The 27,991-nt window shown below is 39.5% G+C and overlaps 1 protein-coding gene and 2 long non-coding RNA genes across 7 annotated transcripts in view; all 3 read right to left on the reverse strand.

Moving 5' to 3' along the window:
- Nucleotides 1-280: 280 nt before the first annotated feature.
- On the reverse strand, nucleotides 281-11,169 carry ccdc134 (coiled-coil domain containing 134). 3 transcript variants are annotated; one of them, XR_015480274.1, is made up of 8 exons: nucleotides 11,044-11,169; nucleotides 5,707-5,805; nucleotides 5,386-5,507; nucleotides 5,116-5,200; nucleotides 4,815-4,996; nucleotides 4,619-4,690; nucleotides 1,452-2,438; nucleotides 281-1,406 (listed from the first exon to the last, which is right to left on the reverse strand). XR_015480274.1 is itself a non-coding variant. In XM_087243864.1 (8 exons), coding segments are annotated over exons 2-8 (687 nt in total). In that variant the 5' UTR covers nucleotides 9,354-9,450; nucleotides 11,044-11,169; the 3' UTR covers nucleotides 281-2,312. The 3 variants fall into 3 exon arrangements, 2 of the variants coding, with proteins under 2 accessions (XP_087099990.1, XP_087099991.1); XM_087243864.1 differs by adding an exon at nucleotides 9,353-9,450 and having other exon boundaries at nucleotides 281-2,438; XM_087243865.1 differs by having other exon boundaries at nucleotides 281-2,438.
- Nucleotides 11,170-20,087: 8,918 nt separating this feature from the next.
- On the reverse strand, nucleotides 20,088-22,052 carry LOC147845357 (uncharacterized). Of its 2 annotated transcripts, none has more exons than XR_015480303.1 (3): nucleotides 21,912-22,052; nucleotides 21,316-21,408; nucleotides 20,088-20,226 (listed from the first exon to the last, which is right to left on the reverse strand). It is a non-coding gene; the product is annotated as an uncharacterized LOC147845357 (long non-coding RNA). The 2 variants fall into 2 exon arrangements; XR_015480304.1 differs by having other exon boundaries at nucleotides 21,316-21,405; nucleotides 21,912-22,050.
- A 414-nt stretch (nucleotides 22,053-22,466) lies between these two features.
- LOC147845358 (uncharacterized) overlaps nucleotides 22,467-27,991 on the reverse strand; it is a 7,992-nt gene continuing 2,467 nt past the window's right edge. The window contains exons 2-3 of one of the 2 annotated variants that reach the window (XR_015480317.1): nucleotides 23,755-23,851; nucleotides 22,467-22,600 (exon numbers count right to left, since the gene is read on the reverse strand). This is a non-coding gene — a long non-coding RNA (uncharacterized LOC147845358). Of the gene's footprint in view, nucleotides 22,601-23,031; nucleotides 23,170-23,754; nucleotides 23,852-27,991 lie in introns of those variants that run through there. The other variant, XR_015480316.2, reaches the window with a different exon arrangement.

Below are 27,991 nucleotides of genomic sequence, written 5' to 3' on the forward strand. Positions count from 1 at the left end.
TAACGAACATCTACAGTGCACATTTGACAATACACTAGTTTACCATAGTAAAAAGTATACTACAGTAGGCTATTTATTAGTTTATCAGTTCCGTATAGTAAATACTAGGCGGCAGTGGAGCCATTAATATCAAAGTGTTGCAAGTACTATAATATATAGTGCAGTACACTTTAGTACTGTTCAAAAACACCAGTATTTTCTATAAATGACTACAGTATTATTCTATATGACCTTGAAGAGCTAAACACACAACCTCAATAAACTGAACAGAACCGCAGAGTTTGCTCAATAAACTTTATTCATTTGATCAATATTAATTTCTCCAGCTGATGATGAACAGATATAATAACAGTCGCGTGATCAGATGATGATGAATGAAAGCGCCTCGGGCTCTGAATAAAGCAGTTTGATTCTCTCCTACACACACTTTATTTGATCAGAGCAGAAGATGAAGAAGCAAAGCGGAAACACACACTGATCTCACATCCATTCACACTCATTGTCAGAGATTCCCTCATGGCAGTGCAGATCTGATCTCAAGACAGATCATCAACATTCATCTCATACTCAAACACACGCTGATTGATTCTCTCTCAAACACACACATACACTAAATGTTCTATACTATAATGGCTGTAAAGAAAGCACAGAGATGTGAATCGCCCACAGTTCTCCTCTTATTATTCTATAAAGTACCCTGGAATAAAGCCTCTCTTCAATCTAAATACTCTGAATATCTTGTAGAGGAACTTCATCAATGTTTGAAATCACATTATCAAAACAGATTAAGTGTTGAACATATCCAAATAGCAGTGTCCAAAACACCTTAGCCATGGTGACCACGCCCACTGATCTAACCACACCCACCCAGACTCCTCCCACACACACATAACCCTCTCTAAAAGGGATAGTTCACACAAAAATGAAAATAGCATCACTTACTCAGCCTTTACTTGTGTGAGACCTGTTTGAAATAATTGAATTACTTGTTGAATACTAAACACACTACTTAAAGAATGCTGAAAACCTGTAACCATTGACTTCCATAGTATTTGTTTTTCCAACAATGGAAGTTAATGGTTACGGGTTTATTAGCTTACTTTAAAATAGTAGTGTTCAACAGAAGGTTTGAAACCCCTTGAGGACGAGTAAATAGTGAGTAAATTTGTATTTTTGTATGAACTATCCCTTTACCTCCCCTATTGACAAAAACATTGTGACCCCACCCACCCAAACTCCTCCTATACATTAGCCACACCCTCTTTTAACTCATGTATAGTAAAGAACCTCATGACCAGACCCACAGACTCCTCCCACTTATCTAAAAACACCTACCCTTCAAAGACACCTCCCACTGGCTTAACCACACCCACATTTAACTTATATGACCAAACAGCAAACCCCGCCTACAGACTCCTCCCTCCAGTGAATCTGGTCATGCGCCCGCCCACAAACAGACTCCTCCCCCATCCCTGGCTTCCTTTCCTAAATCCAACAGGCTCCAGCAAAGCCCTTGTGACCCCGCCCACACTCAGACTCCTCCCCTGAATCCACACAGACTGAAATAATCCCCCTCCCCGATACAGGCTCCTCCCTCTCACTCCCACAGACTCCAGTAATGCCCTCATGACCCCGCCCCTACAGACTCTGAAAACCTCCTTGTGACCCTGCCCACATCAGACTCCTCCCCCTGTAGCCCAGACTACAGTAATCCCCCGTGACCCTGCCCACACAGACTTCTCCCCCTTCCATGACTCTTCCCCCTGAAGCTCACACACTCCAGTAAACAGCTTATGACCCCATCCCTGACTCCACACAAACTTCAGTAAACCCCCGCCCCCACACAGACTCCTCCCACTAAAGCCCAAACAAACTAGCATACCTCTCGTTACACTACTCCCCCATCCCAGACTCCTCCTCAGGTGGCCCAGACTCCAGCAAACCCCCCTCGTGACCCCGCCCCCATACAGACTCCTCCCCTAAAGGCTAAACAAAGTAGTATACTCCTTGTGACCCCGCCCCATACAGACTCCTCCCCTAAAGGCTAAACAAAGTAGTATACTCCTTGTGACCCTGTCCCCCCACCTAGACTACTCCTGCTGTAGCCCACACAGACTCCAGTTAACCCCCTCGTGACCCCACCCCCACCCTGACTCCTCCCCCTGCAGCCTGCCCAGATCTCCAACACACACACACACACAGCAGTGGTGGGTGACTCTGCAGCGTGTGTGTGGATGGAGGACTCAGTGTAAACGCTGCGGCGGCCCGTGTCGGACTCTCCCTGATAGTGTGTGAAGGTCTGGAGCTCGTCATCACAGCTCGTTGCGCGAGCGAGAGATGCGCGGCCCTTTGCGGATCTCTTTCCTCTTCTCCTCCTTCCTCCTCCTCTTCTCCTCCTCACGCAGAATCTTCTGGAAGGCCTCGGCCGTCTGCAGCACCTGATGCACAGAGGGAAGGAGTCTGCTTAAAACACTACTGAAGGTCAGAGCAGAAGTATGAGGCGCCAGAGTGGACAAAAGCCAAGTGAAAGCACAGAGGCCGAGTGTGCGCGAGGTAGACCCATGTGCGCACGAGAGAGACCAAATGTGTGCGGTAGGCCAAGCGTGCGCGAGGTAGAGGCCGAGTGTGTGTAAGGTAGACCCATGTGCGCATGAAAGAGACAGAGTGTGCATGCAAGACCGATTGTGCGCGAGAGAGACCAAATGTGCGCGGTAGGCCGAGTGTGCGCAAGGTAGACCCATGTGCGCGCGAGATAGATCAAGTGTGCGAGCGGTAGACCGGAGTGCACGCTAGAGAGACCAAATGTGCGCAGTGGGCCAAGTGTGTGTGAGGTCGACCCATGTGCATGCGAGAGAGACCGAGTTTGCGAATGAGACCGATTGTGCGCGAGAGAGACCAAATGTGCGCGGTGGGCCGAGTGTGCGAATGGTAGACCGGAGTGCGCACGAGACAGACCAAATGTGCGTGGTGGGCCAAGTGTGTGCGAGGTAGACCCATGTGCCCGCGAGAGGGAACGATTGTGCACGCGAGAGTGACCAAATGTTCGCAGTAGACAGAGTGTGCACACTGTAGATCGAGTGTGTGCGCCAGAGACCGAGTGTGCGCGAGAGACTGTGTGTGTGCACAGTAGAGAGAGTGTGCACGAGGTAGACCGATGTGTGCACGGTAGACTGAGTGTGCACGCTGGGAAGGCCGAATGTGTGCAAAGTAAACCAAGTGTTTGCGCATATGTTTGAGTGTGTATGCTTGTGTACACGTACTGGCCACTTTATTAGGTACACCTCACCAGTACCGGGTCGGACTGCCTTTTTGCCTTCAGAACTGCCTTAATCCTTTATGGCAGAGATTCAGCAAGCTGCTGGAAATATTCCTCAGAGATTTTGCTCCATATTGTCATGATAGCATCACACAGTTGCTGCAGATTTGTCGGCTGCACATCCATGATGCCAATCTCCCGTTCCACCACATCCCAAAGCTGCTCTATTGGATTGAGCTCTGGTGACTGTGGAGGCCATTTGAGTACAGTGAACTCATCGTCATGTTCACCAGTCTGAGATGATTGAGCTTTATGACATGCTGCGTTATCCTGCTGGAAGTAGCCATCAGAAGATGGAGACACTGTGCTCATAAAGGGATGGACATGGTCAGCAGCAATACTCAGGTAGGCTGTGGCGTTGATGCTCAATTGGTACTAATGGAGCCAAAGAAAATCTCCCCCACACCATTACACCACCACCACCAGCCTGAACCACTGATACAAGGCAGGATGATCCATGCTTTCATGTTGTTGAGGCCAAATTGTGAGCCGAGCATCTGAATGTAGCAGCAGAAATGGAGACTCATCAGAGCAGCAACGTTTCTCCAATCTTCTATTGTCCAGTTTTGGTGAGTCTGTGTGAATTGTAGCCTCAGTTTCCTGTTCTTAGCTGACAGGAGCGGCACCCGGTGTGCTCTTCTGCTGCTGTAGCCCATCCGCCTCAAGGTTGGACGTGTTGTGTGTTCAGAGATGCTCTTCTGCAGAGCTCGGTTGTAGCGAGTGCTTATTTGAGTTACTGTTGCCTTTCTATCAGCTGGAGCCAGTCTGGCCATTCTCCTCTGGCCTCATCAACAAGGCATTTGCGCCCACAGAACTGCCGCTCACTGGATATTTCCTCTTTGTCGGAGCATTCTCTGTAAAGCCTAGAGATGGTTGTGCGTGAAAATCCCAGTAGATCAGCAGTTTCTGAAATACTCAGAGCAGCCCGTCTGGCAGCAAGAACCATGCCACAGTCAAAGTCTCTTAAATCCCCTTTCTTCCCCATTTTGATGCTCGCTTTGAACTGCAGCAGATTGTCTTGACCATGTCTACATGCCTAAATGCAGTGAGCTGGTGCCATGTGATTGGCTGATTAGACATTTGCTTTAACGAGCAGTAGGACAGGTGTACCTAATAAAGTGCCCTGTGAGTGTGTGTTTATGGAGTGTAAATCCATGCATGAGGGTTTATGCATTTGTGCAGGTGTTTGTGTATTTATGTCTGTGTGTGTTTGTTTGTTTGTTTGTTTGTTTGTGCGCGTGTATGTCCAAGTGTGTGTGTGTATGTGTTTTAAGTGTGTCCATTCATGCGTGTGAAACTCACATCGTCTCGTTCTGTCCTGTATGGATTGACGAAGTCTGCAGATTTCTCTGTGATCCCCAGCTCCTGTGACATCTGAACACACACACACACACATATACACACACACACACACACACACACACACACAGGTCAGTAATCCAGACTGTATATGATGCTGATGCTGACAGTGTAATCCCCCATGATGCCCTGCTCTGACCAGTGTGAGCACGTGCTGGTGTGCTCCTCCGCTGAAGACCCCGGTGTGGTTGCAGAAGCTCAGACCCCAGCGCAGCAACACACTCCAGTCTGCGTTACGCTCGTAATAATGGTGCACGATGCGCGGGAAACGCAGAGCCACGTCACCGAAGAACGCCGTGTTCTCCACCACGTGAGAGTACGCTGCACACACACACACACACACACATTAAAATGCACAGAAAATGATTAAAGTGACACAAAATCTTACACACACACACACACACACACACACACACACACACACACACACAGTTTCTCACCTTCTTTGAGTTTGTCGTCGAGTGGGAACGGGTCGTCAGGCCGCATGTTAGCAGCTATAAGCACAGCTCTGGAGTCCTCCAGCACCTGAACACACACACACACTGATGTTTGTACTGTACAGACTGTACACAGCAAACACATTTACATCTTCACACTCCTGCAGTCTGGCTGATTTATGGGCTGTTTTCCTCATGATGAGCACACAGTGTGATGAAAATCTCTCACTCACACACACACACACACACACACACACACACACACACACAGACCTTGAAGAGGCCCTTGAGCATGATGTCGATGATCTTGTACTGCTGGTTGACGTCGTTGAGCTCCACCAGATTCTTCAGAGCGTTCAGCTGATCTTTCCTCTTTGTCTCGAACAGACGCTTATCTGACGGAGGAGACCATCAGGAGAACAACACACACTGACTCACACACACACACACACACACACACATGGATATATCACTCAGACACACACACACATCTATCAGAGAAACATGCAAAAACACATCAGTTAAAAACACACTAGTCAGACATCATCACACACACACACACATCAGTCACACACACACAGAGAGAGAGGATACAGATCTCCAGGTTGGAGTCATGTCGGTGTCTGTCGGAGTCGGAACCAAGGGCTGCTGGAGCTGCCAGTAGCAGCAGAGCGCAAACACTCAACATGACCACTAGAGGGAGACACACACATTCAGTATTCACCACACAGAGAGAGAACTGAAGTTATTTCCTCAAACAATACAGTTACTCATATTCCTCATGTTCAAGCTACTTTGGATAAAAACAATAATGAATGTGATCACACATGAAGATTAAGACAGATTACAACCAGGCTTAAACCTTACATTAAAAACCTTAATGCCTAAAACACACACACACAGAACTCCTGATTAAGACTCTGTGCATTGAACACCAGAGGCTAATGACAATCTGAAGATTTACTGCAGGCTTATTAGGTCACAAAATTAGGAAAGGAGCATCTCTGTGTAATTATTATTAAAGTGCTTTAGTAATGAGCTCATAAAAACACCTCTGAGATCATTAATATGCACACTTCAGCCTGCGTTTGATAGGACAAATGTTTTCTAGTAATACAACAGTGACCATTTTCCTCCCTCAGTTAATATAAGCTTATATTTCACATACTATGCAGGGGGGACTTTTATTTTGAAAACATGAGCAATCAAATTGTTAACCATGCGCTACTGGGCAGCACAAGACACGTTCAAACTGGCCTCAGGATGCAAAATGCAGGAAATACAGATTACACATGTATTGATCTCCACTCTGAAGAGGCGCAAGACATGTTTAGCTGCATCTTCAGTTCACTTATGGGGTTTACTGTGAAATTTGAAGAGTATGCTTCATCAAACACATGTAGATGCAGAATCATGACAAATCACTCAGCTCAATCTGATCATGCACAGGTTGACTAAAAGTCCTTGCTGTGTTTTCTTTGACTGTAGCTTCACAATGCAACACAACACATGTTCATCAAGTTTAATTATAAACTTTTTCAGCCTTTATCCACAACAGATGATGAGCAAAAGAGGTTAACATTACTCTGATGGGGTCTATATTTGGCCCTGGTCAGTATACTATGCTTTGTGTGTGTGTGTAAGAGCAGCACATCAGAGCGGAGCTCATTAATATTCGAAACACGACCCAAATATGGTCAATTGTGGATCTTCTGATTTAATGGAGTAATAAATTAACTTTTAAATGTGTTTCTGAAGATTTTCTAACTTGCAGAATCCATAAACCTGCTATGTAGATATCAGAGAACAGTTTAACTTATTAAAAAACAATGCAGTGTATGTCTGCTTTAAACCAGAGAAAAACGAGAGAGAGAGAGAGAGAGAGAGAGCTGTGTGTGTTTCTGAAACACTACAAGTCAATGAGTCTGAACACGGTTTGATCCAGAAATATCTTCAGTTGCGTTTCTCAGAAGACAGAACTCTTAAACCCAGAGAAATTGCCCATTTTTGAGTGAACTGACCCTCATTTTCATCTGTTTTCAGAGGCAATCCATTACTCATGAATAGATTTGATCAATCAGTCATTAAACACACACTGCGGACACAACTGCTGGTGAAGATGTGCTAAATGAACAATAAAATTGGGTTGTAGATGATTCTTCAGCTTCACACACACACACACACACACACACACACACACACACACACACACACACACACACACACACACACACACACACACACACACACACACACCTAGAGGATCAGACAGATTTCTCTTCAATATTTCATGTTCATTCATAGCCACACACACACACACACACACACACACACACACACACACACACACACACACACACACACACACACACACACAGAGGAATGTTCTACTTCCTGTGCTGAAACAGATAAAAACCAGTCCAGATCAGACCAATCATGACTATCACAAATGAAAACCATCAAATCCAGATCAGACCAGATCAGACTGAACTAAACCAAACAAGACCAGACCAGACCCAGGGCTGGGCCGATAAAGTCTGTATCAGTATTTGTTGACTGAACACCATCGTCAATGATGATAAAAAATAAAAAGTTCGGTATGAAGTGACAAGATTATAATAGTTCTGGATTCTTCATTAGTTTCTATTTCGTTTTGACTTTTTGTTTTCAAATTGAGTCTGTTGTAATCAGTTTTGGAGGCAGATTTACTTGTTTTTATTAGTTTCTATATTTTGAAACTGCTTAGTTTTAGTAAACTTTTATTAGTTTCAGTTTTATTCTAAATGAGGATATTTGTCAGGTGCACGATTTAACATCAACAGAATAAATATTGTATAATAAAAACTCTTTTTTTGTAACAGGCTTAAGTGCAATAAGTGTGCAGGGCTGCTTCAGAGGTTAGACACACAGTAGTGATGGGAAGCTCAGATCTTATCAGTATCAGTATCAGGTTTCATGCTCACGTTTGGATTTACTCACGATGAAATTAACGCAAGAATGCGTGTTGGTCCACACCAACTTTACGTCTGGTGTACATGCATTTCTTGTGTGTGTGTGTGTTATATTTCCACTGGCGACTCCTAGAGGCTATGATGTTCAATTGCACACTACAAAGTATCGCGCCAACACAAGTGAAAAACACTGCTGTTCATTTATAATTGATTAAATGGTTTCATTGACACAATATTTTGTGATTTAGAACATATAACAGCATTTGCAAATGTACACAAGCCTTAGTCTATGGCAATAGCAGTGTTGGCTTTATTAGTGGACATTGTCAATGGGCGAATCCGAAGGGAACGTGTTTTTAGGGATCACAGTGATTTTCTAAGCCCGGAGGACAAACTTGCAAATAACAGTTTTTCTCCGGTCTACCTCTGATAGCGGCACCTCGCATTCACATGCTGTCAAGTTTCTCTTCTTGCTTGCTTTTTCCTTTCGTTTTGCCAAAGTGAAGTCATTACCATATTTATACGGAGGAGGAGGCAGGGAGGAGTTTGCGCTCAATTTCACGTTAATTCAGATGTACAAAGAGGAATATGTGTGGGATTTTTTACTGTGTACGCACATTATCAGCTTTATGCATACGCAATGTTTTAGTCTTAATTCAACGCAAGTCTTTGTACATGAGGGCCCTGATCTGTTGTGTCAATCCTCCCATGTTAGGACTCAACCTACGCAGCCACTATGCCCCCCTGCTGCTGGAATCAGCTTCCAGAAATGATCAGATGTGCTCCAATATTAGGCACATTCACATCAAGACTGAACACACATCTGTTTAGCTGTGCCTTTACTGAATGAGCACTGTGCTGCGTCCGACAGATTGCACTATCATGTTTTTCTCTTCTTCTTCATTCTTTTATATCACATTTTACCTGTTTTTATGTTTTTTTTACTAATTTTTATTATTTGTTTTTATTACTTTTATTCTTGTTTATGTAAAGCACTTTGAATTGCCACTGTGTATGAAATGTGCTATATAAATAAACTTGCCTTGCCAAAATGATGTAGTCAGTAGGCATGTGCCGGTATATAAGACTCTCTGTATGATAACATGGATAAAAATATCACAGGTTCACAGTATTGAGCTCACTGCTCTAATATATATTCTTTTTAAATGCCTGGGTAAAAACTAAACCTTTTTCCCCTTTAAACACGATATATATTTTATTTTTGAAAGATTTACGATATTTTGGAGCAGTGAACATGTCAGGCTGAGTAATTAAAATAAATCACTCACTCGACTATTCTGCTGTCTTCATTAGCTTCAAACACACTGATTTCTTTACAATTTAAAGCAGCATCTTGAGATATTTTTCTGCTGGAGATACTGCTGTCCTAAAAAACAAAACAAGTAAAATTAAAAATCGTACTCATACCTCAGGAGCAGTATAGCAGAACATGTTGGCGTTTTTAAAACCTTGACTTTTCCAAATACAGTATTGACCGTATTCTCCGCAGACGAGCGGGCGCTGCCATTTAAATCTTTTTGGCTCGAGACTTCCGGTCTCATTCACTTCCATTCATTTTTAGACGTTAAACACTGCTCATTACGCTGTTTGATGTTGCAATTTGATATTTTCTTTTTATATTATTCTGCTGGGTCTGTGTAGTCATGCAAACATTTGTTTGTAGAGCAAGGAGTTTGGCCATTTTCTGCCGTTTATTATTCCTAGTCATTTCTCCCATAGGCGACTGAATCAGAAGTTCTAAGACAATCGTGAAAACAGGCGCACTTCTACATTTTAGAATAAGGTCAATACCTTGAACACGGCTATTGTCGCATGCCTGGTTGATATGCGTACTTAATGTTGTTTTGTGTTTAAAGTTTATTTAAGCTCCAATGCCATAATCTTTTTGTTGTGTTTATCATGTTTACCTCTCTCTGTGTGGAGTGATTTTAACATCTGTTTCATCAGCAGCACTCTTAATTAATGATATGGACGCTTCGTAACTGATCTATGCATTATCATGGGAGGAGTGCCACCAAAGCAGGACCATCTTTTAGCAGTGTGGACGTGGTTAAACTGTATTGTACACTGTGGACACTGAGTGAAGCCTGATTAGTTAGGTTTGTAATCCAAACTTTGATGATTAACAGCTCAATGCATTGGGTTAAAATAACCCATAGTTGGGAAGATGCTATAATAATATATAGTTGGGTTATATGACGGGGTATTTTTAACCCAACTATTTTTACAGAATAAACAGTGCATATGTTTGGCTTTTGACACATTATTTAACATACGTGGCTAAGAAATCGCTGTTAACTCTTTTTTGTTGTTGTTGTTGAGGACAGTGAAAATGTTGTCAGTCGCAGTAATAATCCTGATCGGCCCAGTAGAACTCTGACAGGCATTATTATGTTGATATAGAAGTGAAAACCACCTAAACCCAGATCAATCCACAGGTCAACATCTCTATACAGGGATAAAACCAGCTGAATTCTTGACCAATAGGAAAACCAGTGCCAGTAAACCACAGCAGAACATCTCCAGCGCAGTCCCAGACCCACATCAACACACACAGACTGCTCTACAGTTCACTGAAGTCACTGTATATCCACTGTTAAAGCAGTCAGACAGCGGGACTGTAGCGCAGGTGTGCTGATAAACCAGGTCAGAGCTCGGGTCCTCCACACATCAGCATACTAATATCCAGAGCAGAAGGGTTCCGGAGAGATGATGCAGGCATCAGGAAACCACATCATTAGCATATTTATCACCAGCAGCTGTGTGCTCTACTATAGTACATTAATTAATCATCATTACTAACGCTAGCACTGCTCTGAGATTATCGGTGACCGGAAGTACCCCTCACTCACGACACCGGATTATTATGATGATCAGTATAATCTCGAGCAGTGCAGATGTTGCAGCGGTGTGTGTGTGTGTATGTGTGTGATGCGGATCTAAATCCTCGGTTGCTCACCTTCACCGTGCAGTGCTCGCGGTCATCGGTAAACGCGTCGAGGGTTTATTTATTCATTCAACACACCGGAGCGCAGCGGCGCGTCTGATCTGTGTCTGTTCCTCCGGTCGCTCGTGCCACGCGCGCGCCGCCAGTTTCCGCACGGAGCGATTTGAGGGGAGGACGCACGCGAGCTGACGTCATCAGCGCGTCATAAACACCGCGCTAGTTTTAGGCTTTTTGAAATAGATTTAATATTAACGAGAGGAATTAAACGCTCGAAAGATTTAGCTTTATATGAAAGAAAATCAAGTAAATAATACATTTACTTGAATTTGAATGCTGTTTGTGCACTACCATAGATATTTACATTAGATGTCGCCTACCCTGTTGTTGTCTATAGGAAGGAATGCGTCAATAGAGCCGCCATTTTGGTACAGGGTAGCGCTCCTTTGAAATGAATGTGGGACCAAGCTGCAGTGCAGGACTGTGGCCATCCAAAGCCAGAAAGATATACACATATATACATCTGGTCATTATGCAAATAAAAAAATAAATATAATTACGAAAATTATAATTGTACATCACTTTTCTACATTGATGGATCAGTGACCGCACGGGCATTGCTGACAACAAGTGTGTTTGTGTGTACAGAAATGTACTATCCACCCTCCCTGTTAATTTTGATCTAATCATGTCCTGAAACACAGCTCCTCTCCTGCTTTCACTGCTCATACTGACGGAGGGAGCAATCGTTTGTGAATGAATCTCCGTTATGAACGACTCCTTCGCTAGCTGACAATAATAAGTTTCTGGCACCGCAGCATCTCGTTGTCACATTTCTTTTACATTGTTTGCTGATTTTATTCAACAAAACTGGCATAAGCCGAGTGTTTAGTGTGAGTTGGTATTGCTTTGCCTTATGGTCAGTGCAGTGCAGTAGAGACTGTATCATTAACGCTTCTTGTTTTGCACAAAAGTGCGTATCACAGCTACAAAAACCTATGAAATGTTCTGCCTTTGTGCTTTGTTTTCTTTGTTTGCTCGTTACTACACCGTATACAGCGCTAAAAGCCAGCATCTTCATGTTGGCACTGTCTTGTCTAGTGCGGTTGAATGACATTTGTCCTGGGAGCACTGTACCAATATGGCGGCACATTGTTCAGGGTCCGTATGCGATATCTAGTGGACTCAGTCACGGCTTCAAATGAATCAACGCTGTTTTTCAGCCTTCTTAAACTTTTCTTTGACGCGTGAATAAAGCGAGTAAACTCAAAATGTTCACGCATCTAATAACACGCAAATAGCGCAATTTTAACCACTCTAAATTAACACACTTGCATAAAGTAAATCTTATCTCAAAGCTTTTACTGGGGCTTGTTTTTATTCTCCCAGTCACGTCTCCCCATGCCACCCCCAGCAAGATGCCAACCTGGGAGATCGCCCGTATTGCCAAACCTTAAATCCACTGCATTCTATTAACTGATTTATTTTCTCTTTGCCATGATGACAGTAATTAATATTAGACTAGATATTCTTCAAGACACTAGTGTTCAGCTTACAGTGACATGTAAAGGCTTCACTAGGGTAATTAGGGTAAGGTTAGGGTAATTAGACAAGTCATTGTATAACAGGGGTTTCTAACAGTGGTTCTAATCCAACACGAAGGGGGCTAACAAAATGTGTAACAATGGTGCTTAAAAAATTAAAAACTGCTTTTATTCTGTGTGAGTGTGTGTGTGTGTGTGTGTGTGTGTGTGTGTGTGTGTGTGTGTGTGTGTGTGTGTGTGTGTGTGTGTGTGAATGAGTGTGGGTGTTTCCCAGAAGGCTGGAAAAAAAAAAAACACTGAGAGGTCACCGATCATTTACCGATACAGTTTTTTGCGGGTTTTATTAGCAAAAACAGCCAACTGTTTTACTGTAAACAAAAAGGTCTTGGGGCTTTTGTACTTCCATGGTAAACCACAAAATAATAATAATAATAATGGTTGTGGTACTTTAGATTAATCGTGTTTTTGTTGTTTAAAATATGGTAATCAGTCCTGTTTAAGCAATTAAATACCACATTTTTCTGTAATAAACTGTGGTTAATTTTTCTTTCTCGATCTTAGTTAATTAACATAACTTATATATATAATAATTAGTAATATATAATAATAAATAATATATATAATTTATTTTCTATTTTTATTTAAAGTCATCATACACAAAACAACTTAGATCAGGACAGGTATCTGATGTTAACTAATATAAAGTGATCAGACAGGTATCTGATGGTAACTAATATAAAGTGATCAGACAGGTATCTGATGTTAACTAATATAAAGTGATCAGACAGGTATCTGATGTTAACTAATATAAAGTGATCGGACAGGTATCTGATGTTAACTAAACACCTGGACCAGGACAGGTATCTGATGTTAACTAATATAAAGTGATCAGATAGGTATCTGATGTTAACTAAACACCTGAGACCAGGACAGGTATCTGATGTTAACTAATATAAAGTGATCAGACAGGTATCTGATGTTAACTAAACACCTGGACCAGGACAGGTATCTGATGTTAACTAATATAAAGTGATCAGACAGGTATCTGATGTTAACTAATATAAAGTGATCAGACAGGTATCTGATGTTAACTAATATAAAGTGATCAGACAGGTATCTGATGTTAACTAAACACCTGAGATCAGGACAGGTATCTGATGTTAACTAATAAAAATTGATCAGACAGGTATCTGATGTTAACTAATATAAAGTGATCAGACAGGTATCTGATGTTAACTAATATAAAGTGATCAGACAGGTATCTGATGTTAACTAAACACCTGAGATCAGGACAGATATCTGATGTTAACTAATATAAAGTGATCAGACAGGTATCTGATGTTAACTAAACACCTGAGACCAGGACAGGTATCTGATGTTAACTAATATAAAGTGATCAGACAGGTATCTGATGTTAACTAATATAAAGTGATCAGACAGGTATCAGATGTTAACTAAACACCTGAGATCAGGACAGGTATCTGATGTTAACTAATAAAAATTGATCAGACAGGTATCTGATGTTAACTAATATAAAGTGATCGGACAGGTATCTGATGTTAACTAAACACCTGAGATCAGGACAGGTATCTGATGTTAACTAATATAAAGTGATCAGACAGGTATCTGATGTTAACTAAACACCTGAGACCAGGACAGGTATCTGATGTTAACTAATATAAAGTGATCAGACAGGTATCTGATGTTAACTAATATAAATTGATCAGACAGGTATCTGATGTTAACTAATATAAAGTGATCAGACAGGTATCTGATGTTAACTAATATAAAGTGATCAGACAGGTATCTGATGTTAACTAAACACCTGAGATCAGGACAGGTATCTGATGTTAACTAATATAAATTGATCAGACAGGTATCTGATGTTAACTAATAAAGTGATCAGACAGGTATCTGATGTTAACTAAACACCTGAGATCAGGACAGGTATCTGATGGTAACTAATATAAAGTGATCAGACAGGTATCTGATGTTAACTAATATAAATTGATCAGACAGGTATCTGATGTTAACTAATATAAATTGATCAGACAGGTATCTGATGTTAACTAATATAAAGTGATCAGACAGGTATCGGATGTTAACTAATATAAAGTGATCAGACAGGTATCTGATGTTAACTAAACACCTGAGACCAGGACAGGTATCTGATGTTAACTAATATAAAGTGATCAGACAGGTATCTGATGTTAACTAATATAAAGTGATCAGACAGGTATCTGATGTTAACTAATATAAAGTGATCAGACAGGTATCTGATGTTAACTAATATAAAGTGATCAGACAGGTATCTGATGTTAACTAAACACCTGAGATCAGGACAGATATCTGATGTTAACTAATATAAAGTGATCAGACAGGTATCTGATGTTAACTAAACACCTGAGACCAGGACAGGTATCTGATGTTAACTAATATAAAGTGATCAGACAGGTATCTGATGTTAACTAATATAAAGTGATCAGACAGGTATCAGATGTTAACTAAACACCTGAGATCAGGACAGGTATCTGATGTTAACTAATAAAAATTGATCAGACAGGTATCTGATGTTAACTAATATAAAGTGATCGGACAGGTATCTGATGTTAACTAAACACCTGAGATCAGGACAGGTATCTGATGTTAACTAATATAAAGTGATCAGACAGGTATCTGATGTTAACTAAACACCTGAGACCAGGACAGGTATCTGATGTTAACTAATATAAAGTGATCAGACAGGTATCTGATGTTAACTAATATAAATTGATCAGACAGGTATCTGATGTTAACTAATATAAAGTGATCAGACAGGTATCTGATGTTAACTAATATAAAGTGATCAGACAGGTATCTGATGTTAACTAAACACCTGAGATCAGGACAGGTATCTGATGTTAACTAATATAAATTGATCAGACAGGTATCTGATGTTAACTAATAAAGTGATCAGACAGGTATCTGATGTTAACTAAACACCTGAGATCAGGACAGGTATCTGATGGTAACTAATATAAAGTGATCAGACAGGTATCTGATGTTAACTAATATAAATTGATCAGACAGGTATCTGATGTTAACTAATATAAATTGATCAGACAGGTATCTGATGTTAACTAATATAAAGTGATCAGACAGGTATCGGATGTTAACTAATATAAAGTGATCAGACAGGTATCTGATGTTAACTAAACACCTGAGACCAGGACAGGTATCTGATGTTAACTAATATAAAGTGATCAGACAGGTATCTGATGTTAACTAATATAAAGTGATCAGACAGGTATCTGATGTTAACTAATATAAAGTGATCAGACAGGTATCTGATTTTAACTAATATAAAGTGATCAGACAGGTATCTGATGTTAACTAATATAAAGTGATCAGACAGGTATCTGATGTTAACTAATATAAAGTGATCAGACAGGTATTTGATGTTAACTAATATAAAGTGATCAGGCAGGTATCTGATGTTAACTAAACACCTGAGACCAGGACAGGTATCTGATGTTAACTAATATAAAGTGATCAGACAGGTATCTGATGTTAACTAAACACCTGAGATCAGGACAGGTATCTGATGGTAACTAATATAAAGTGATCAGACAGGTATCTGATGTTAACTAATATAAATTGATCAGACAGGTATCTGATGTTAACTAATATAAATTGATCAGACAGGTATCTGATGTTAACTAATATAAAGTGATCAGACAGGTATCTGATGTTAACTAATATAAAGTGATCAGACAGGTATCTGATGTTAACTAAACACCTGAGACCAGGACAGGTATCTGATGTTAACTAATATAAAGTGATCAGACAGGTATCTGATGTTAACTAATATAAAGTGATCAGACAGGTATCTGATGTTAACTAATATAAAGTGATCAGACAGGTATCTGATTTTAACTAATATAAAGTGATCAGACAGGTATCTGATGTTAACTAATATAAAGTGATCAGACAGGTATCTGATGTTAACTAATATAAAGTGATCAGACAGGTATTTGATGTTAACTAATATAAAGTGATCAGGCAGGTATCTGATGTTAACTAAACACCTGAGATCAGGACAGGTATCTGATGGTAACTAATATAAAGTGATCAGACAGGTATCTGATGTTAACTAATATAAATTGATCAGACAGGTATCTGATGTTAACTAATATAAAGTGATCAGACAGGTATCTGATGTTAACTAAACACCTGAGATCAGGACAGGTATCTGATGGTAACTAATATAAAGTGATCAGACAGGTATCTGATGTTAACTTATATAAATTGATCAGACAGGTATCTGATGTTAACTAATATAAAGTGATCAGACAGGTATCTGATGTTAACTAATATAAAGTGATCAGGCAGGTATCTGATGTTAACTAAACACCTGAGATCAGGACAGGTATCTGATGGTAACTAATATAAAGTGATCAGACAGGTATCTGATGTTAACTTATATAAATTGATCAGACAGGTATCTGATGTTAACTAATATAAAGTGATCAGACAGGTATCTGATGTTAACTAATATAAAGTGATCAGACAGGTATCTGATGTTAACTAATATAAAGTGATCAGACAGGTATCTGATTTTAACTAATATAAAGTGATCAGACAGGTATCTGATGTTAACTAATATAAAGTGATCAGACAGGTATCTGATGTTAACTAATATAAAGTGATCAGACAGGTATTTGATGTTAACTAATATAAAGTGATCAGGCAGGTATCTGATGTTAACTAAACACCTGAGATCAGGACAGGTATCTGATGGTAACTAATATAAAGTGATCAGACAGGTATCTGATGTTAACTAATATAAATTGATCAGACAGGTATCTGATGTTAACTAATATAAAGTGATCAGACAGGTATCTGATGTTAACTAAACACCTGAGATCAGGACAGGTATCTGATGGTAACTAATATAAAGTGATCAGACAGGTATCTGATGTTAACTTATATAAATTGATCAGACAGGTATCTGATGTTAACTAATATAAAGTGATCAGACAGGTATCTGATGTTAACTAATATAAAGTGATCAGGCAGGTATCTGATGTTAACTAAACACCTGAGATCAGGACAGGTATCTGATGGTAACTAATATAAAGTGATCAGACAGGTATCTGATGTTAACTTATATAAATTGATCAGACAGGTATCTGATGTTAACTAATATAAAGTGATCAGACAGGTATCTGATGTTAACTAAACACCTGAGATCAGGACAGGTATCTGATGTTAACTATAAAGTGATCAGACATGAAACACCTGAGATCAGGACAGCTATTTTGAAGTACTGCATATAAAAGGCATTGGACACGAAACCCCTGTAGTTGCATACAGGTATCTGAAACAAACGGCTGTTTTCACAATCTGCGCATGATCCGTGACCTATGCAACTTCTTAGACAGGCCACGCCCACCCGATGACGCAGTAGCGGTTACGCTGTACCAAAGAGCATAGAATGACCAAGAAGCAACACTGTAGTGTAATTTGTTAAACAGCCACTAGATGGTGCGGCAGCCATTTTGGAATGAAAACTCCAAAAGAAAAAAAATAAGTCTGGAATTCTAAAATTCTGGAATTTTATAACAGGGTGTGGGAAGAAGGGAATTTGCCTCTAGAATGGAAGGAGTCATTAATTATACCCATAAAAAATCAGGTAAAGACCCTAGTAATCCTTTAAGCTATAGACCAATAGCACTAACATCGCACATGTGTAAATTAATGGAAAAAATGATTACTGCCCTGCTGAAAAAACCAGCATAGACCAGCATTGCTGGTCACTAGCAAGACCAGCATATGTTGTGTTTTGGTGCTGGTATGCTGGTGACCAGCATGGGATGCTGGTGCTGGTATGCTGATAACCAGCATGGGATGCTGGTGTTGTGATGCTGGTGTTATGCTGTGGTGACCAGCATGGGATGCTGGTGCTATGCTGGTGACCAGCATGGGATGCTGGTGTTATGCTGTGGTGACCATGGGATGCTGGTGCTGTGATGCTGGTATTATGCTGGTGACCAGCATGGGATGCTGGTGCTGTGATGCTGGTGACCAGCATAGGATGCTGCTGCTATGCTGGTGGCCAGCATACAAGCACCAGCATCCCATGCTGGTCACCAGCACCAAAACACAACATATGCTGGTCTTGCTGGGATTTGGGTGCTATGCTGGTGACCAGCATGAAATGCTGGTGCTGGGATGCTGGTCACCAGTATGAGATGCTGCTGGGATGCTGGCGCTGGTATGCTAGTGACCAGCAATCCCATGCTGGTCACCAGCATCCCATGCTGGTCACCAGCACCAAAACACAACATATGCTGGTCTTGCTGGGATTTGGGTGCTATGCTGGTGACCAGCATGGAATGCTGGTGCTGGGATGCTGGTCACCCGCATGAGATGCAGCTGGGATGCTGGCGCTGATAGTGACCAGCAATCCCATGCTGGTCACTGATAGCAAATTACATCTGGCCCAGATATGGCCCACATCCCCCACTTTCTTCTGGCCCACATACAGCGCGGAATGACGGCGATGTCTCAACCTTGTGGCTGTCATAAGGATCCAAAAGTCAGCCACAACTGAACCAGATCTGGGCCATATCTCAGAAAAAGCTTGGTCCATATCTGGGCCAGATGTGGCCCATACATTTTCTTAGATCTGGCCCAGCTGCGGCCCATGCAGTTTCTCAGATCTGGCCCAGATGCGGCTCATGCAATTTCACAGATCTGGCCCAGATCTTGTTCAGTTGCGGCTGACTTTTGTATTAGATGTGGCTGACATCTACATTTGGTAGCTATATAAATCACATTAAAAGGAATGCTTAGTTTAAATTGCTTTATTTAAAAATTGCTTTAAAGGAAGCATATAAATTGATAAATACAAATATATAATTTATATAAATTATATAAATAGATGCATACAAAAAAACAACAACAGATTGACCAATGCAATACATATAAATATATGAATTAGATAAATAAATGCATACAGAATTATCGCAAATTAAATGCAAATAAATATATATAAAAGTTAAAATTAGGTAAGTGGATATACAGAATAAGAAGAACATACAAACACAAATGTATATACAAATTAGATAAATAGATACAGAAAAAAAACACAGAAAATATATATATATATTTTTTTTATAAAATGCATATTAATTAAATTAACAAATATTTTATAACCATATAACTAGAACCAATAATTAAAAAGATATATAAAGGGCAATCCAAAAACAAGATCAGAGGCGAGGCAAGGGTCAAATAAACAAATGATAATTACAGAAACAAGATAAACAAGTACGAGTAGACAGAACAAACACAGAAATCGCATATTTAACAAAAACATATTAAAAAAATTACAACGAAAAATAATTTGTCTGATGAAGAGCCGGCGGCTCGAAACGTTTCACGCTCTGTGTCAGCCTTTTTAATTTAATAAATTTGTATTTTTGGAGCCTTGGTGTTGCCGCCTTTGATTTACATTAAATAATTACAATTAAATATTTATTAGCATCTACCCAGAACCAAAAAATTTTTTTTAAATTAAATAAACTGAAAATCCAACAGGGCGGTCCAAGAGTGAGGTCAGGGGCAAGCAAGGGTCAAAGCCAAAAAAAACAGTCCAATGCAAAACATCCTGAAAATCGGAGAATACAACAATTAAAAGGTGCTGTTTGCAGAGTACATACAGGCACAACTCGATTAAAATTAAGGACTTTTAAGCACTTTTTTAAGCACCTATTTTTATTTTTAAGACTGACAAGCAACATATTGAACACCTGAAATGTATTCTCAGCAATACATAAAAACATTCCATAGGAACTACCTATCAATTTATAAAAAATAATATGAATATAATATTTCATAGTATTAAACCTATTTTAAATGTGCTTGTGAAATAATTTTTTTAATGTTTTTGTAGATGGAAAGAGAACTGAAAAATAAATTACATTAAATTAAAGGACTAGAAATACTATTATATTGCTAAAATAAAACAAATTTTAGTAAATAATACAAATACAGAGTAAAAGTACATGGTACTATTTTAGCTAGTTACATTTGAAAAAAAAATCGGATTTTCATTACGGACCTTTTTTTAAGTGTAAACTTGTTTGAATGGTTTAATTGTTTAATTACAAGACTGCATAAAAAGGAATTTGCACTAACAAAGGAAGTTTATTTCCTTTAAGGAAGTTTAGTATATTTTCAAGCTTATGAAGGTTTTATACTTCCTTATAATATTATTAATATTATAAAATAATTGAAATATTTTTTTACATTTTCTACATTTTTCAAAGCAGTGTTTTAAGAGCCTTATTGTTTATTTTGATAAATGTAACAACAGATTGCTTTGACCTGTACAATTTAGTGACGCTTTAAGACAGACTATGTATAAATCATACAAATACCTCATTCAAAAACGTTTCTAGCATACCAACCCCGTGACGTCAGACACAGCAATATTCCAAGATGGGGGTGCCTTTGTGCTAAAAGCTCTAGTAAAACATGCCCTTTTCATCAAAATTGTTACATTAATCAAGTTTGGTTAATATATTTTTTTATTAAATCAGAAAGTAATTTACGAAATAATGTAAACTCAATTGACTGCATCACTTCTACTACAAGACACTGGGAAGAATTTTTGCTAGGCGATGTAGGAAGATCTGACACTCAAAGTTTTCTCCATCAATTCATAGTCTGAAATCTTGGTAATTAGTGAAAGTACCTTTGAACTGACCGCAGATCTTGATGTAGTCTTTCTTGATCTGGTCTTCTCCACTTTCGATCCTTCCCTGGGTTAATCTTTACAAGGAACCTGCTGAATGGAAAAAAAAAATACTTAGTGATAAAAACCTGGACTATATCATGCTCTAAAATATTTGAAATAAAAGCAACATAAAAGGACAAGCTTGTGGTGGAGGTTTGCTAGAAAAATCTGTGGGAGAGGATGTTGTGTGTGAGTCAGACTGAGACAGACTGTTGTATGAATGTGTGTTTTTGAGTGTATGAATGTGAGAATGCATTCACAAGAGTGTGTGTTGTTTGAAAATTTTGCTAGGGTCCAACAGAGTAATTTGTTTAGTTAAGTTGTTTAAAATTATTTTCATTGATTAAATACTTGCCCATATATAGATGTAAAGAATAACCAAAAGAAATAATGCATTAAAATGTCATTATATTTTATATTCAATCTGCAAATCATTTGTTGTGAAATTTGAATGACTTCCATTCAGTATATGAATAAAATAAAATTAGAATAAGAATAAAACAATAGAACTCTATAAAAAATACTTCCTATTAAAATAAAGCAGGTGCTTTTACCTCAAGGAACTTCATTAGTATGGTTCCCTGCTTCCAGTTAGTTCAACTTCAGATACCCCCATAATCTGTACTCTGGTGCTTCATTTGGTTCTTGACTTAAGGCTGATTTATACTTCTGCGTCAAACGCCGGCGTATGCTATGGCTCTGACGCATAGCCCTTCGCCGTGGCCGTCACCGTCACTGACGTGCACCTCTCAAAAAATGTAACTACACGTCACAAAGACGCCTAGCGTAAGCTCTGTGATTGGTCGGCTTGGTAGCGCTGACGAGTCTGGGCGGGACTGATAGCAGCGCGAATGTGAGCGAGCGATTGTTTACAAGTGTGGAGTACCGTGAAGGAGCTCCGGATGGAAAGTTTTGTTTTGTGTTTACCTCATAGTTAAAGTTGTTGCACGTCCGCCGGTTCCTGCCTCAAAATGAGCGAGTTTGAGCCACTTGTACATCCCGGAAGTGTTCAGGAAAAGCAAAAAAGTAGCGAAGAAACTCGACACAGAGGAACATTTAAACCTCACTGCCAACTAGCGTTTCGGAAGTGTTAATGCAGACCAACAGAGACAGCGCGCACAGGTATAAATGCACAGCCACACGTGTTGCATGCGCCGTTGGTTACGCCGGTCCCCTGACGCAGAAGTATAAATCAGGCTTTAAGAGTAACTGGTGTCGCATTCCAGGTCCATCACAATCTGAGCTAAAAGGACAATATGACAAAAGACAAGACAAATATGAATACACATAACTTACAGAATAAAACATTTAAAGATATAGTTTACTATTCTGCCACCATTTATTCATCCTCTACTTGTTTCAAAGCAGTTTGAATCTGTTAAACACTAAAGCAGATATTTTGAAGAATGTTAGAAACCTGTAACTATTGATTAACATAGTAGGAAAAACTGGGTTTGTGTTCATTCATTTTTTTCAGCTTCATCCCTTTATTAATCTGGGGTCACCAAAGTGGAATGAACAGTCAACTTATCCAGCATGTTTTACGCAGCAGATACTCTTCCAGCTGCAACACATCACTGGGAAAAACCCATACACTCTCATTTACACACATTCACTAAGGACAATTTAGCTTACCCAATTCACCTGTACCGCATGTCTTGTGGGGGAAACAGGAGCACCCGGAGGAAACCCACGCCAACACGGGGAGAACATACAAACTTCACACAGAAATGCCAACTGACCCAGCCGAGGCTCGAACCAGAAACATTTTTGCTGGGAGGCAACAGAGCTATCCACTGTGCACCGCACCACCTGAGTTTATGTTCAACAGAACAAAAAAAATATTTTGAAACAAGTGGAGGATAAAAGATGTCATTATTTTTGGGTGAACTATCCCTTTAAAATTTAAGTGTCAAGCATTAGTCTTAAAAACGTATGTATCACTACAGGAAAAATAAATCAAGTACCTCTTGTGAACAAGCAAAATCATTATGCCATTGTTTTCAATGGTTTTCTTTTACATTTTTCACTCTGAAATTATAACTTAAACATGCGATCCAAGGTAAATTAATCTACTTTTAACATAAAATAAAAAGTTAAGATAAAAATAAAAGTTACGTCAACAGACTGTGTTTTTCCAGCTCACCAATACTTTCAAATTTTACATTTTCAGAAAACAATTCAATAAATTACCTTATGGAAACATTTAGACTTTCTTTCAAATTTGATTTTTTTAATAATAGATATTTTAAATAAGCTATGACCTCACACAGTGATAAAATAGCAGCAATAAATCTTGTAATATTTTAATAATAAATAAAACATAAAATATATTATTTCAGTTCCCAACAACCAGTCTGACATATACAAGTTTACAAAATATGTACAATATTGTACCTGGTGTGCTTGATGATGAAGTCAAACAATTAGTAATGCACTGATGTGAGAGTTGTCCTTTCCTTCAGCTTGCATCCTTGCATGATTCCTTTCTTTTCTGTAACAAATTAATACAATACAATCTATTTATAAAAATATTATTTTTACTTGCCACAAAACCATTTGTTTGGACTTGATACATATGTACAAGATTAATGGTGCAATTCAGTTTCCAGGCTGTTTTAAAGTAATATAAAACATAAGATATGGATTTTAAGCTTATTTAACACAATTGATTTTATTTTTTAACAAGGTTTAATATTTCATAACACACTTAGCCTTCTTTTTTAGCTAATTAATTTCCTTCATAAGTCATTTAACACATCACGTTTCAACTGTGGATTTTTTTTTTCAAACGTTTTGGCTTTAAAAATTTTTTAATGCAGACCAGTCTCAACAGTGGCCAACATGAACCACATAATGTTACTCTGCAAACTTTTGCTGAAACTTGATAAAACACACATTAACAAGCAAATCAAGATCATTAGGATTAACGTTACCAAAAACAGACTGTTCGTTCAGTGTTTGAGCTAAAACCAGTACAAAAGCAGAATTCGGCACCAATTACAACTGTATAAAACGGACAGCATATGATTCATTCATTCAAGCTCCCGTTTCGACGCTGTTCTTCATATAACACGTCTTATTGATCATTTAATTGGGAATGACGAGCGTAAAAGGACAATTGTAACTTAAAATGAATTTGTTAAAACCCCGAGCACAATCAACTTAACAGATTAACGTTACTGAACTGACGGCTGCCATCATTCTTAGCCGTTTTTAGCCATATTATCCACATATAAGTTACAGTTTTATCACTATTCAAAACAGGGGCTTTTCTAACTAATAAAAACATTACCTGACGACAAATATCTCACAAATATGATTTTAAAACTAGATAGTAAAGTTTGAGGACAAACTTTATGGTGGCTTGAAAAGCCGAATCTGAAAGTTTGAAGTGGTTTTAAAGTGTAAATAGCATGTTAGTATGATTTTAGCTTGAGGTAACATATTACTAGCATGAATTAGCATGTTAGTAGTATGATTCTTACATGAATTAGCATGTTGTTAGCATGATTCTAGCATGAATTAGCAAGTTACTAGCATGTTTCTAACATGAATTAGCATGTTGTTAGCGTGATTCTAGCATGAATTAGCATGTTACTAGCATGATTCTAGCATGAATTAGCATGCTACTTGGATAATTCTAGCATGAATTAGCATGTTAGTAGCATGATTCTTACATGAATTAGCATGTTAGCATGATTCTAGCATGAATTAGCATGTTACTAGCATGATTCTAGCATGAATTAGCATGTTGTTAGCATAAATCTAGCATAAATTAGCATGTTACTAGTATGATTCTAGCATGAATTAGCATGTTGTTAGCATAATTCTAGCATGAATTAGCATTTTACTAGGCGGTTGCTTGGGTGTTTTAAGTGGTTGCTAAGGTGGTGCCAGGCAGTTGCTAAGGTGGTCTGACTAGTTGCTAGGTGGTTGCTAAGGTGTTGCTAGACGGTTGCTAGGGTGTTTTGAGTGGTTGCTAGGTGGTTGCTAAGGTGGTGCTAGGCAGTTGCTAAGGTGTTCTGACTAGTTGCTTAGTGGTTACTAAGGTGTTGCAAGGTGGTCGCTAGGGTATTCTGAGTGGTTGCTAGGTTGTTGCTAAGGTGTTGCTAGGCGGTTGCTAGGGTGTTCTGAGTGGTTGCTAAGGTGTTGCTAGGTGGTTGCTAGGGTGTCCTGAGTGGTTGCTAGGTGGTTGCTAAGGTGTTGCTAGGTGGTTGCTAGGGTGTCCTGAGTGGTTGCTAGGTGGTTGCTAAGGCGTTGCTAAGCAGTTGCTAGGGTGTTCTGAGTGGTTGCTAGGTGGTTGCTAAGGTGTTGCTAGGTGGTTGCTAAGGTGTCCTAAGTGGTTGCTAGGTGGTTGCTAAGGTGTTGCTAGGTGGTTGCTAAGGTGTTGCTAGGCGGTTGCTAGGGTGTCCTAAGTGGTTCCTAGGTGGTTGCTAAGGTGTTGCTAGGCGGTTGCTAAGGTGTCCCAAGTGGTTGCTAGGTGGTTGCTAAGGTGTTGCTAGGTGGTTGCTAAGGTATTCTGAGTGGTTGCTAAGGCGTTGCTAGGCGGTTGCTAGGGTGTCCTTAGTGGTCGCTAGGCCCTTACTAAGGCATTACTAGGCCGTTGCTAGGCGGTTGCTAGGGTAGTTTGGGTGGTTGCTAGGCAGTTGCTAGGGTACCCTGGTTGGTTACTAGGCAAGCCTCACATACATGCTTGATAAAACATTTATACTTAGTAAGCATTTCTAGCAAGTTACAGTACTTGGCTGGTCAATATTAGCATGTAGCTAGTCACTGCTAGCATGTGTAGCATATAGGAAGTTCCGTATGCTAGCATGAGTCAAACGAGCCAATCTCCAAGTCTCTACGATGTTCTGATGCTGAGATATAGCTGTTGATGAATGGTTGCTAGGGTACTCTGTTTTGTTGCTATGGGCGAGGTTACAGAGTGAACTTGAATGTGGTTGGTTGTCTTAGTCAAATGAACCAACCCCCTTGTCTCTATGACACTGCTATGCAAAGATATGCATCTTGGCCTATTTTAATGAAAGTCTATGGAATCAATTTGGGGGCGTGGCTTGTGAGCTTTATTATCATATTGAGATGCTCATTGGTTGTCTGAGTCAGATGAGCCATCCCCCAAGTCAATAGGACACTGCTATGCAAAGATATGCATGTAGGCCAGTTATTAACATGAGTCTAGTATGAATTAGCATGTTACTAGCATGATTCTAGTTCAAATTAGCATGTCATTAGCATGTTTCCAGTATGAGTTAGCATGTCATTAGCATGATTAGCATATGAGTAGTATGTTGCTAGCATGATTGGCATGTCATTAGTATGTTAGATTTATAAGCATTTGATAGCACAGCTAATTACATTATATAGGACAGTTGCTAGGGTGCAGTATGTGGTAGTTAGGGGTGTGGCTAGAAAGTTAAAAGGCCATCAGTGATTGGCTGCTGGCTAGACTGAGTTAAATGAGCTCAGCCATTAGTCTCTATGACAGTCTGATGCTGAGTTATGAGCTCACAAAGTTTGATCCCATGTTAAGTCAATGAGAGTCTTTTGTAATGGAAGTCTACGGGACAGTTGCTAGGGTGCAGTATGTGGTAGTTAGGGGTGTGGCTAGAAAGTTAAAAGCTCATCAGTTATTGGCAGTTTGGTAGTCTGAGTTAAATGAGCTCAGCCATTAGTCTGTATGACAGTCTGATGCAGAGTTATGAGCTCACAAAGTTTGATCCCATGTTAAGTCAATGAGAGTCTTTTGAATGGAAGTCTACGGGACAGTTGCTAGGGTGCCATAAGTGGTTGCTAGGGAGTGGCTAGTAAGTCTAAAGGCCATCAGTGATTGGCTACTGACTAGACTGAGTTGAATGAGGCCTGACTCTAGTCTGTAGGACAGTCTGATGCAGAGTTATGAGCTCACAAAGGTTGACTCAATGTTAAGTCAATGGCAGTCTTTTACAATGGAAGTCTATGGGACAGTTGCTAGGGTGCCAAAAGTGGTTGCTAGGGAGTGGCTAGTAAGTTTAAAGGTCATCAGTTATTGGCTGCTGGCTAGACTGAGTTAAATGAGCCCAGTTAGAAGTCTGTAGGACAGTCTGATGCAGAGTTATGAGGTGACAAAGTTTGACCCAATGTTAAGTCAATGGGAATTTTGGGAATTTTCCGGGTCGTTTTTCGGAAAACCGAAAGTCGGATCAGTCGGAAAAGATATAGCAACCCGAGTCAGACCAGTTTGAAGGTTTGACGAAAGTTTGAGGTATGAAGCTTGAAAGGGTTAGGAGGAGATAGACTTTAAAATTAGTCTCAGAAGAAAGAAGAAGAAGAAGCAGAACTAGATTCTTAAAGTTTGAGAACAAACTTTGAGGCTGGCTTGTGAAAGCCTGACGGTAATAGTTTATTTAGTTTAAACAGTTTTTAAAACTATGAAAAGATAGATAGATAGATAGATAGATAGATAGATAGATAGATAGATAGATAGATAGATAGATAGATAGATAGATTAGCATGTTATTAGCATGATTCTAGCATGAATTAGCATGTTGTTAGCATGATTCTAGCATGAATTGGCATGTTACTAGCATGATTCTAGCATGAATTAGCATGTTGTTAGCATGATTCTAACATGAATTAGCATGTTACTAAC

Source organism: Danio rerio, chromosome 3 (genome assembly GCF_052040795.2).
Source record: "Danio rerio strain M-AB ecotype USA chromosome 3, GRCz13ab, whole genome shotgun sequence".
Lineage (NCBI taxonomy): Eukaryota > Metazoa > Chordata > Actinopteri > Cypriniformes > Danionidae > Danio > Danio rerio.